Source organism: Aquarana catesbeiana, linkage group LG05 (genome assembly GCF_042186555.1).
Source record: "Aquarana catesbeiana isolate 2022-GZ linkage group LG05, ASM4218655v1, whole genome shotgun sequence".
Lineage (NCBI taxonomy): Eukaryota > Metazoa > Chordata > Amphibia > Anura > Ranidae > Aquarana > Aquarana catesbeiana.
Window position 1 is genome coordinate 16575905 of NC_133328.1, and position 13644 is coordinate 16589548.

At 42.8% G+C, this 13644-nt stretch overlaps 1 protein-coding gene across 1 annotated transcript in view; it reads left to right on the top strand.

Moving 5' to 3' along the window:
• Positions 1-1374: 1374 nt before the first annotated feature.
• GFUS (GDP-L-fucose synthase) overlaps positions 1375-13644 on the top strand; it is a gene marked incomplete in the record, with an annotated part of 105766 nt that continues 93496 nt past the window's right edge. The window contains 3 exon segments of the mRNA XM_073629478.1: positions 1375-1492; positions 3247-3756; positions 9489-9709. Of these exon segments, the coding sequence (XP_073485579.1) occupies positions 1427-1492; positions 3247-3756; positions 9489-9709 (797 nt within the window).

Below are 13644 nucleotides of genomic sequence, written 5' to 3' on the forward strand. Positions count from 1 at the left end.
ACGGTGGGGGCTTGAGCTTATGAAACGCTTGAACAATTTCTTCATGTCTTCATGTAACTGTTGAAGCTACAAGGAAGTTCCCACAATCCAAGGGGGTTTCTGGGAATTCATAAGTAAAGATTGTTATATCTGGATCGGGGATAGTAGTGACAAAGTTCAGGCCCATATGGATAAGGTTTAGATCCCTACAAGGCAAAGCCAGAGCTATAGCTAGTGAAGGTTGGAATCCTTTTTAAGGGTTTGGGAATCGTTGGGGATGTAATTATTTTATTTTGCAGCGGATCATAGAGGAAGGAAGTAGGGGTATATATGCTCATGTTGTTTTTGTTTCTGTTCCATCTATATGCTGTGATGAGGTGCTCCTGTTACCTGATTGGACGCGTGACCATAGCCTGAGCAGATGACCACATCTTCCCTGATGAGATGCCCCGAAGCCCGACCCACGTACAAGACACAGAGGATCCCAGACCGACCGGCGACTACTACAGCTCACCACGTCATCTCCAACAGAGTCTACATGTCAAGCCGTGTTTTACTTTTTATGGACTAAGAAGAAGATCAGGATTCATCGAAGGACACATGGGATCATATGACAAGAGGAGGGAACTGTTGTGGAAAATTTTATGTTAATGTATTGTCATAAGAGTCTCCCAGTGTCTGTTCTCTCGCAGCCCGCTCTAAAGAGCTGACTGGGGCAGACTGACGCTGGTTGAGACCTGTTAGGTAGTGGAAAACTTCCTGGTGTTTGGAAAGAGGTGTGTGCGGAGAGAGGACATGTCCGCCAGCAAAGGGCCCCTGTGCAATGCACATAACGATCGTCTGGGGGTGGTGTGTTCGCTCTCCAAAGACATTATCGGTTTAGCGGTTGTTTGCCCTTGTCACCCTGGTATGCCTGATCAACATTTTTGGGGTGCCATGACGTACACCTGCAGATAATCTCCCATCCACGAGGAACTCTAGTCATCGTATTTGGTTATTTGGTTATTGTATATTGTATCATGTCCTGTAGTAATTGGTGGTTGTTTTGTGTTGTGTTGTTAAATCCTTATATGGTCATTCACATCCTGTGCTCATATCCTGTGAGGTCATATCCTGTGAAAGAAGCGATTGGCTGTTGGGGCCAGGGCTTCCTGTTTGTGATTGCTTTTGTGGTCTTTGAATAAAGAGCCAGGGGTCTTGCTGACAGAGCGATGCTGGAGCTGAGAACGTAAGGATGTGTTGTGTCTGTTTGTGGGGAAGGCGCACACACCAGAGGGGGGCTACACCAGAGGATGGCATACGATCAGAAAGTGAGATGGTATTATATTATAAGATGGAAATGGGTGCTTATTAGCACAGGAGATATGGCTGTGTGCATAGCTTACAGCCAAATTTACATTTCACTTGCAGTTCCATTCTATCTGCTGGAAACCTCGGGGGGAAACGCATGGACCTGAACAGGATTGGGGCCCGTGCCCTGTGTCTGTGGACCCTCGCTATATTCCTGACCGGGGTAAGTGTGTCTGTATGTGTGTGATGAATGAATCACTGCAAGTCACATCTTCTTCTGTATGAACATTTGTTTTTTTATTAGGGATTTATTACAAAGAATGAATTCAATAAATATTTCCTTGGAATAGGAACACTTGTATGACCATTACTAGACATCAATCTACATCCATCCTACACTCCACACTCCTCTCTTACACGTGCCATCCTACCCTCTGTTCTCCTCTCCTGCACATGCCCTCATACCCTCTGTTCTCCTCTCCTGCACATGCCATCATACCCTCTGTTCTCCTCTCCTGCACATGCCATCATACCCTCTGTTCTCCTCTCCTGCACATGCCCTCATACCCTCTGTTCTCCTCTCCTGCACATGCCCTCATACCCTCTGTTCTCCTCTCCTGCACATGCCATCATACCCTCATTATACAGTGGCAGGTCGGTTCTCCTGCGCAAACCGCCTTAGTTGTACACCGGTCTGTGCAGGGAGGGTAGCGGGCGCGCGGCACAGGAGCGTGCCCGCAGGTCCCGCGGACTCAATGCTTGCCTGCGACCTGCGATTGCGGTGTACAGATGTAGAATGGGAAACTGCCTATGTAAACAAGGCATTTCCCCGTTCTGCCTAGTGACATGTCAGAGATCTTCTGTTCCCAGTCATCGGGAACAGTGATCTGCCATGTCAGTGGTAGCCCATCCCCCCTATAGTTAGAAGACACCCAGGGAACACAGTTAACCCCTTGATCACCTCCTAGTGTTTAACCTCTTCCCTGCCCGTGACATTTATACAGTAATCAGTGGCTATTTTTAGCTCTGATCATTGTATAAATGTCATTGGTCCCAAGAAAGTGTTAAAAGTGTCCAATCTGTCTGCTGCAATGTCGCTGTCCTGCTAAAAATCGCTAATCATAACTATTACTAGTAAAAAAAAAAAAAAAATGCTGTAAATCTATTCTCTATAACTTTTGCGCAAACCAATCAATATACGCTTATTGCGATTTTTTTTTTTTTTTTACCACAAATATGTAAAAGAATACATATCGGCCTAAAATGATGAAGAAATGTGTTTTTTGTTTTTTTTTTGTTTTGTTTTTTTTTTGGGATATTTACTATAGCAAAAAGTTAAAAATATTGTTTTTTGGTTTTTTTTTTTCAGAATTGGCGGTCTTTTTTTGTTTATAGCACAAAAAATTAAAACTGCAGAGGTGATTAAATACCACCAAAAGAAAGCTCTATTTGTGGGGAAAAAAAGGACATAAATTTTGTTTGGGTACAGTGTCACACGGCCGCACAATTGTCAGTTAAAGCAACACAGTGCCGTATCGCAAAAAAAGGCCTGGTCATTAAGGGGGCAAATCTTTCCGGGGCTAAAGTGGTTAAACAATGCACAGCATAGAGCACACAGCTGAGTGTAATCTGAGATCTGAGTGGGGGATGAATGGGCACCCCCTCCCAAACATACAAACAAACACACACTGACATAAGGAAACATACACAGTTGAGGCTGTCAGTCACTTGCTGTATGCTGCAGGAGGGGTGGGGTCCTCTACCTGGAGGCTGTGGTGTTGGCATAGTCTATAAAACGTGACTCATGCAGATAGCAGAGGGAAGGGAGATCAGAGGGAAATTACATTAGGTGCTTTGGATAGACACACTATGGAATGATATGCTTTGTTTACTTTTCATTCAGAGGTTTACAACCACTTTATACCGATTTTTTTATACTGTATATATGTCCCGCTGATCTAATTTGTTTCTTTTCAGGCTTGGTATAGATTAAACTCAATAACACCAAAGGACAGATGGTATCGGCCTTACACCAAGAGTTATCATTCCAATGAAGCAACCCCATCCCTAAACAAATTTTTTAATCCCAAAGCTGAAGAGATCCAGAAGATCCTGAAACTTCTTGAATGGCCGGAACCTCCCAATTCCACCAGCTTCCTGTCATCTACCAGCCCCAGTACCACAGAGTGCTCTTGGCTGGATCCACGTACTACATACTACGTGGGGGAGCATGTAAAGGTTTTCATCAGAGCTCGAGACCACTATGATCACCCCAAGACCTATGGGGGGGATTATTTCCAGGCCAAGCTGCATTCTCCACAGCTGAAAGCTGGAGTAACCGGTTCCATCACCGACCACAGAAATGGCAGTTACACCGCCACCTTTCTCCTTCTGTGGCCCGGAATCTGTAACATCTCTATCTCACTCGTCCATTCCAGTGAAGCCATCGCCATCCTGAGGAATAAGAGGGAGACTCGTCCTGATAAAGTGAGAGCCGACTTTATATTTAAAGCCTAAGTTTAGTATAAAAAAAAGAACAAACATCAACCAAGGTACATTACTATCTGATGTGTCCTTTGTGCTGATGGCTCCTGCAGTAGTTGAAATTTTCATCCTCTGATAACCCCCCCCCCCCCCCCCACATACACGCTGCCGTAATGTAATCTTCCATAGAGTGCCATCTACAGTGGGGACGAAAAGTATTTAGACCCCCTTAAATTTTTCACTCTTTGTTATATTGCAGCCATTTGCTAAAATCATTTAAGTTAATTTTTTCCCTCATTAATGTACACACAGCACCCCATATTGTACACACAGCACCCCATATTGTACACACAGCCCCCCATATTGTACACACAGCACCCCATATTGACAGAAAAACACAGAATTGTTGACATTTTTGCAGATTTATTAAAAAAGAAAAACTGAAATATCACATGGTCCTAAGTATTCAGACCCTTTGTGACACTCATATATTTAACTCTGGTGCTGTCCATTTCTTCTGATCATCCTTGAGATGGTTCTACATCTTCATTTGAGTCCAGCTGTGTTTGATTATACTGATTGGACTTGATTAGGAAAGCCACACACCTGTCTATATAAGACCTTACAGCTCATAGTGCATGTCAGAGCAAATGAGAATCATGAGGTCAAAGGAACTGCCTGAAGAGCTAATTGTGGCAAGCCACAGATCTGGCCAAGGTTACAAAAATATTTCTGCTGCACTTAAGGTTCCTAAGAGCATAGTGGCCTCCATAATCCTTAAATGGAAGACGTTTGGGACGACCAGAACCCTTCCTAGAGCTGGCCGTCCGGCCAAACTGAGCTATCGGGGGAGAAGAGCCTTGGTGAGAGAGGTAAAGAACCCCAAGATCACTGTGGCTGAGCTCCAGAGATGCAGTCGGGAGATGGGAGAAAGTTGTAGAAAGTCAACCATCACTGCAGCCCTCCACCAGTTGGGGCTTTATGGCAGAGTGGCCCGACGGAAGCCTTTCCTCAGTGCAAGACACATGAAAGCCTGCATGGAGTTTGCTAAAAAAAACACCTGAAGGACTCCAAGATGGTGAGAAATAAGATTCTTTGGTCTGATGAGACCAAGATAGAACTTTTTGGCCTTAATTCTAAGCGGTATGTGTGGAGAAAACCAGGCACTGCTCATCACCTGTCCAATACAGCCCCAACAGTGAAGCATGGTGGTGGCAGCATCATGCTGTGGGGGTGTTTTTCAGCTGCAGGGACAGGACGACTGGTTGCAATCGAGGGAAAGATGAATGCGGCCAAGTACAGGGATATCCTGGACAAAAACCTTCTCCAGAGTGCTCAGGACCTCAGACTGGGCCGAAGGTTTACCTTCCAACAAGACAATGACCCTAAGCACACAGCTAAAATAACGAAGGAGTGGCTTCACAACAACTCAGTGACTGTTCTTGAATGGCCCAGCCAGAGCCCTGACTTAAACCCAATTGAGCATCTCTGGAGAGACCTAAAAATGGCCGTCCACCAACGTTTACCATCCAACCTGACAGAACTGGAGAGGATCTGCAAGGAGGAATGGCAGAGGATCCCCAAATCCAGGTGTGAAAAACTTGTTGCATCTTTCCCAAAAAGACTCATGGCTGTATTAGATCAAAAGGGGGCTTCTACTAAATACTGAGCAAAGGGTCTGAATACTTAGGACCATGTGATATTTCAGTTTTTCCTTTTTAATAAATCTGCAAAATGTCAACAATTCTGTGTTTTTCTGTCAATATGGGGTGCTGTGTGTACATTAATGAGGAAAAAAATAAACTTAAATGATTTTAGCAAATGGCTGCAATATAACAAAGAGTGAAAAATTTAAGAGGTCTGAATACTTTCCGTCCCCACTGTATGTCTGCCCTTTCCGCCCCTTCTCCATTCTTAGATATGTATTATAGCTTCTATAAATGGAGGAGGTGGACCTCTGATTTATCTACCTATCCTCCATTCATAGATCATGGGGGGGCGGAAAGGGGGCAAGTATAGTTAGCACTCTTGATGACCACCTATCACAGGTCCATAGGCTCTATTAACCCCAGCCACACCGGAAGACAGGGGATCATAGAAGGAAGTTTGAGCCCTCAGCACAAGGAAAGTAAGTAACATCCCCTGCTGATGGAGTTAAGCACTCCATCTTCCACCCGATTCCCCTGCTGGCCAGGCTCCACGATATTTAAGGGCTGATCCAGCCGCCCTGCCAGGGCCTTTTGCCTGGGGATTGGTCAGATTCCCTCCACCCACTAGCTTCTCCAAGCTTCTAGAACGGGGGGGGTACCAGAGACTTGCCCCGTAGAGTCCTCTAGCCTGACCTAGAGTAACCCGACCGAATTACAGACTCACACAGCTACCAAACTACCATGGGTCACAAAATAAATTTACCTACCCTAGTTGCACACTAGAGGGTGATATATACATATATATATATATATATATATATATATATATATATATATATATATATATGTATATGTATATGTAGCCAAGTCCAGGCCTAATGGAGACCTCCAGAGTTAGAGACAGCTGACATCCTTCTGTGTAGAATGGGTTACGAGGCATGGTGAGTGCAATGTAAGGTAGATTAATGGGCGCCAGACACTTCTTGAATGCAAAGAGATTTATTTTCTCTTAAACAGAACTGTGGGAGAGAGGGTTAGGGCCAAGACACCCTTTAGTAGTTGCAATGTTAATTAGCAGACTTCGAGATTTCTATATGTAGACAGCCATGCAGGGAGAGGCACCCAGCTGGACTCCACATCTGTATGTCTAGACACGCTGTCTCCTATGGCAACAATCTTGAACAGTTTCTAACAAAGGTTGCAATGAACTCTTTCACTTCCCCTACAATCTCCTTCTTAGATCGATCTTCACTTAACTGAGCTCCCAGTCTATCACCTAGACCCGCTAATCCACTGCCACTGGATCTCCCAAGCTCTTCCAATCTTCTCACCCAGTATCTTCCTCAAGCATCACCCCTGCGTTGGGTTGCCACCTGTTCGGGATTCACCCGGACAGTCAGGGTTTTGAATCATGTGTCCAGGTTTCAGGCAGACCGGGCTGTGCTCCCCAAGTAACCAAAATAGTCACACTGTGGGCTGCTGTCTGGGGGTAGATTCGGCATCACTGGGGGGCAGGGCGATGAAGTCAGCAAGAGCAATTTGGCCACACTCACTGTTCGCTACAACATGCTTTGCGCACCACATTATTACTCTACTTGGGTCACCCAAAGGTGTCCCAGGCCACTAAAGTTTTCGGGTTTGGCTTGAAGAAAAGGTGGAAACCCTACCCCCGCGTCCCTGCTGGGTCCCTAGCTTGGCATTCACAGATATTCCTCAAGTGTCACCCCACCGGCCTGCTCAGTCCCTGGCTTGGCACACAAGACTGCTCTGCAAGCGCCACCTCCGCTGGCTGGGTCCCTGGCTTGACACCTGCTGAAGTTTCCCAATTCTTCACTGACCCCTATTGGTGAGAATACTGCTCTGGTACTTACTTCAGCTACTCACAGTGGTCCCTGGAAACAAGGTGGATGGTCCCTTACTGGCGACAGCTTTCCCTCTACTTCCGACCATGACAGGTATGTCTCCGGCCGGCAGAACCATCACTTTTGCTTGGACTGCAAGCTGCAGTACCAAACCTGCGCTGCTCTCTTGCTTCTTGATAGGCCCTCAGACAGCATAGCAGCCAGATGTCCCCGAGATAGGCCTTAGGCTCTGGCCTAGCAGCCCGGGCAATACAACACACATCAACCCAGACAGCCGTCCAGGTGGCACAGAACCCCGATCACCTGACCTCACCCAAATAAATAGGTTTTCCCAGCAGGCCAAGGGACCCAAGAAAATCCCTGCCCATTGGCTGAGACACCCCATCTATTCATAATCTGTCCTTGCAATGCCCTTGTCTTATCTAATGTAACCAAATACCCAGCCATCTAGTGACAGAAGAGAGAAGTGCAGCAATTCCAGAATTAGGGTGGAATCAATTGATCTCCTATCAATTGGCCAAGACAATTACACTTGGCAAGTAAATTTACTAGCAACCCTGCCTAAACATCAGGGTTCTACATATATATATAATATGGCTTTTTTTCTCAAAGAATAGGTGCAGGAACTCCTCCCTTCTGAGTCAGCCCTTGACTCCACCCCCTACCTACCTGTAAGCACCGTTCCTTGGTTCCACCCTTTACCCACCTCCCAGTACCACCCCTTTTAGAGAATACAGAGCCAAGTATCATTTTGTGGTGCTAAGTACTTTGTATGGAATTTGTTAATGATAACAAGAAAGGCAGTAAAATAGATCTAGCAACAATAGATACACCCCAGCAACAATGGACCCCTAACAGCCAGCATCTGTAGACCAACAATTGACTCCCTACATCATAGGACCCACCCCCAGGAAAAATACACCCCCCCCCACCAGCAACAATAGACCCCCTACAAAAATAGATGCCCTCCAGCAACAATAGATTCCCCAGCAGTCAGCAACAACGACAGATTGCAAAAGATAGTAGGACAAACCCCCAAAAATTCTTCAAATATATTAATAGTAAAAAGGTCAGGTCTGAGCATGTAGGCCCTTTACAAAATAATCTAGAGTGGGTGACTGGGGACAAAGAGAAGGCAAATTTGTTAAATACTTTTTTCAGCTCTGTGTATACAAAGGAGCATGGGGGAGCTCATGTCCATAATGGGGGTAGTAGTGACACAGCCCCCAATGATCCACAATGGCTCAAAAGTGATATGGTCCAGAATTATTTAGACAGAATAAAGGTGGATAAAGCACCTGGACCTGATGGCATCCACCCACGGATCCTAAAAGAATTGAGCTCTGTAGTTTCAAAGCCATTGTATCTAATTTTTAGGGACTCATTAATGACGGGAACAGTGCCACTGGATTGGCGCAGGGCGAACGTGGTGCCTATATTTAAAAAGGGATCAAAGTCGTTACTAAGTTCTCCCAAGCAATAATAGACCCCCTTCCTCTGCAAAAATAGATCCCAGCAGCAATAGACCCTCCAGCACCCTAGCCAATCAGTTTTGGAGGTGCCGGAACTGCGTTCCCCCACGTTCCTGCTGAGAAAAAGCCCTGTGAATATATATATATATATATATATATATATATATATATATATATAATATATATATATATATATATATTATATATATATATATATATATATATATATATATATATATATATATATACTGTATATGTTTACATATATTTACTAAAATAAAAATGCGTTCCCCCACGTTCCTGCTGAAAAAAAGCTCTGTGAATATATATATATATATATATATATATATATATATATATATATATATATATATATATATATATATAATATATATATATATATACTGTATATGTTTACATATATTTACTAAAATTTTCACCCTTCGACCCTGGTGTGTCAGAGAATGTGGTGCTGGGTAGAGTGTCGTGGGCTTTGGGAACAGGGAACCAGAGAAAACAGTAGCTCCTTCGATTAAGCACTAAACAGGATGAAGAATAGATAAAAACAGTATTTTATGGAGAAAAATGCATTTGTTTATAAACAAAAACAAGCCTGCATGTGACCAAAGAGCACGTGTCAATTATTATGGGTTAATATTAGGACCCGGTGTTATAAAAATCTGACAGTGTGATGAAGATTTGGTATCTGCCCAAAATGTTCAGCGCTCTAAATTCCAGTTTCCAATGTTCAGGTGTATTACGCCGGATATTTCCACTATCAAGGAAAAAAAGCCGTAGTGGAGTGTAATGCTCAGCCCCCTCGACAGGACGTGTGTTCTTACCGTGATTCACATACAGGGGAGGAGTGGTTCTGTGTGCGTCCACAAGGTTTTCCCTGCAGCTCATATCTTGAGCATTCCAGCAGCAGCAATCGCGAAATACTCACCTCTGCTGAGCGAGAGTTTCTAAACAGGTAAGTAGCTAGAAAGGTTGTGGCACCTTAGACGATAAAACAAGGCTAACACTTTCAGTCTTCATAAATTTGTGGTGGGTTTTTATGCCCCTATTTTCTTTTACTTCTTCATTAGGGGGTTTATTTATTTAAAAAAAAAAAAAAAATTTGCTGCCAATGCACGAATAATCGCAGTAATGTGTGCAATAGGTTTATTTCCTATGATCATCAGCTCCAACCAGTGGCCATAATATTGTATTTTCCTAAAAGCAGTATTTCAGGAAAATATAGCATTATGGCCATGAGAAGGAGCAGATGTTCATAGGAAACATATTACACATGCTACGCCAATTATTCGAGACGGCTGATTTTTTTTTTTTTTTTAAAAGACCCTTATTAAAAACAGAATATATGGGCTATAAACTATAACGGTTTTTGGGGTCAATTTTATTTTATATTTTTAAAGTGTTTGCAAGCAGCATTTTGTACTATTGTACATTTTTCAAAAACACATTTTTCATGCGGGGTTCACCCATCGGATTGGTGTCACAAGGCACTCTGAGTTATTTTACAGGCAGAGCACAGTAGAAGTTTACCTTCAGACTGTCTCTCTCTAAGCCAAACTCTGTATGGAATTGCCATATGGGGAGGAGAAGTCCTTAACTACCCGCTGACTGCTCACAGTAAATATACTGCAAACGTGCTGCAGGTAAAGGCACAATCATGTACATGTACATAACGGCCTTCTTCCAGGACTGGTCTGGGAATGCGCTCGCCCTCTACTGACCTGTGCTGTGATTGGGCACAGCACAAGTTTGGCAGCAGATTTCAGCCAATAATTTGAAGAAGCCTCACGGCGAAACGCGTAGGCACACAAGGGCTCACTGTACTAATTGTATCAGCTTTCATGTTTTTTATCTCATTTTGAACACTGTGCTTATATATTGTATTTTTTTCAATAAATGTTATGAATATATTTTTTTGTCACTTCTCCATTGTTTCCATGCCTATAAAGTCCGGTTTTTGGCTACTTCAATAGTATCCTCCCCTTTGTCTAAAAGCAGCACACATTACACATTGTTAGGCACACAGTTAACCCCTTGATTGCCCCTAGATGTTTACCCCTTCCCATGCAGCGTCATTAGTACAGTGACAGTATACAGCAGTGGTCTCCAGAATGGGGCCAGATGTGGCCCTTTGCTAGCCTTTATCTGGCCCTTGAGGCAATATTACTGCCACCGACACCAACAATGGGGTATAATTCCTGCCACTGACAACAAAAATGGAGCACTATTCCTCCCAACGACACCAGATCGGCATTGTTTACTCCCACTGGACACAGTGCAGCCCCCCTAAAGTCTGAAGTAAACCAGCCCTTTCCTTAGAAACTTTGGAGACACCTGGTGTACAGTATTATTTCTGATCACTGTATTAGTGTCATTAGTGACTTCAGTATCAGTTAGTGACCCTCCCAGATAGTGCCTGTTAGCACCAGATTGTCCGCCACCCTAGCACAGTCACACTAGAAGTCGCTGATCACCTCCATTACCAGTATAGAGTCTATAGCTTGATAAATTCCAGTATATATACCATGGTTAATAGACGATATAACGTTCACACAAACCAATCAATATACGCTTATTGGGATTTTTTTTTTACTAAAGACATGTAGCAGAATAAATTTTAGCCAAAATGTATTGCGAAATTAGATTTTTTTATTTCTTTATTGGAAATGTTTTATAACAGAAAGTGGAAAATATTGTTTTTTTTTTCAAAAATGTCATTTTTTTTTGCATTTATATTGCAAAAAAAATGAAAAAACCCAGACCACCAAAAGAAAGTTCTATTTGCCTGAAAAAAATGATATAAATGTAATTTGGGTACAGTGTAGCATGGCCGCGCAATTACCAGTTAAAGTAGCGCAGTGCTAAATAGCAAAAACTGGTCTGGTCATGAAGGCGGTAAAACTGTCTGGAGGTCAAGTGGTTAAACCGTACCTCCCAACTTTTTGAGATGGGAACGAGGGACACCTATTAGCAAAAGTATGTAGGCATAGGACACACCCCCTGCCACGCCCCTTAAAGAAGAATTATACAAAAAAAAGATTAGTTAAACCCGCAAGTGCTTTTTTTACCACTACTATTCCTTTATATTGGCTTTTGAAATGTACAAATGCAGCAATTTGGAAATCAGATGAAAGGTTTAGCACAGGGGAAACACTTTTTGAAAGATAAAAAGTACATTTTATATACAACTATATGGATCAGACCAAAATGAGGGACAAATGAGGAGGAAAAGGGGACAGAGAACCTTGTTCCAAATCAGGGACAGTCCCTCAAAATCAGGGACAGTTGGGAGCTATGTTTAAAGTGTATGTAAACCATAACAATGAACTTTTTTTGTTTTCTCCCTTTTGGTCTATTCAATACTGTATACAGTTGAAAGTATTTTGTTATACTGTATCTGTTCAGTCGAGCAAAAAAAAGTACTTTTTGATTCTGCCAGAAATCCAGTGAGCTCTTTTGTGTTCACCCTGCAGTGCTATCTCAAGTAGTGTTATCAGCTCTACCCAATTATCTTCTGTTAGCTACAGAACAACTCCCCCTACATTCATTATGGATACGAGGAGAGAGGGGAAAGTGTTTTGTAGTCCTGTTCTAGGGTGACAACACTGCTCCTCCATAGATTCAGTACAGTGAGTAAGTGTTGTCACCCTAGGAATGAAGAATTGGGTTATTGTCAGGATCGTTAGTTGAAAATAAAGGAAAAGGCCTGAAAAAACAAAACAAAAAACGAAAGCCTCGTACACACGATCGGATTTTCCGACGGGAAATGTTCGATGACAGGCTGTTGGCGGAAAATCCGAGTGTGTGTACGCTCCATCAGACAATTGTTGTCGGATTTTCCGCGGACAAATGTTGGATGGCAGGTTTTCAAACTTTCCGCAAACAAATGTGTGTTGTCGGATTTTCTGAGCATGTGCATAGCTTCCAACTGTCCCCGATTTTGAGGGACTGTCCCTCTTTCCTCCTCATTTGTCCCTCATTTTGGTCTGATCTATATAGTTGTATACAAAATGCACTTTTTATCTATCTATGCACTGTTTTCCAGTGCTAAACCTTTCATCTGGTTTCTAAATTGCTGCATTTGTAAATTCCAAAAGCCAATATAAAGGAATAGTAGTGGTAAAAAAAAAAAAAAAGCACTTGTGGGTTTAACCAATCTTGTTTTTTTTGTACAATTCTCCTTTAAGGGGGCGTGGCCAGGGGTGTGTCCTATGCCTCCAGAATTTTGCTGATAGGTGTCCCTCATTCCAATCTCAAAAGTTGGGAGGTATGTGTGTGTACACAAGTCCGTCGGACAAAAGTCCAAAGTACAAACACGCATGCTCGGAAGCAAGGAGGAGCCAGAAGCGGTCGGTTTTGTAAACTAGCGTTCATAATGGAGAATTAACATTCGTGACGTGGCAAATTATGAAATCTGGAATTGCAGCGCACAATTCTCTTCTTCTTTAATGGGATAATAATGAAGCTGCTTTGCTGGTGATACTGATGGAGTTATTGCAAACAAATTTTCAAAGGCTTTTTTTCTCTAGTGATATCAAGAATAATATTATTATATTATTTTGTTTTGCTTTTTTTTTTTTTTTTGGGGCAAGTTACCACAACACCATTATCCCGTAGTTTTTAAGATCAAATATACAACTATGTTGGTGTCCCTTGTTAATTTTATATATTGCCTACTCCCACACTGTCATTTGAAGTAAAACACACAGCCAAGTATTATTCTACACAATTTTTTTTATTGTGCTTTAAAAAAAGAAAACAAATAAAATTAGACATGCTACCTGCCAATAGACGAACAGGCATTCAGAAACGAACTGAAACTGAAACAAATCAACTCTCACCAAACTTCTACTAACACGAAATTAGCAGAAGGAGCCCAAAAGGTGGCGC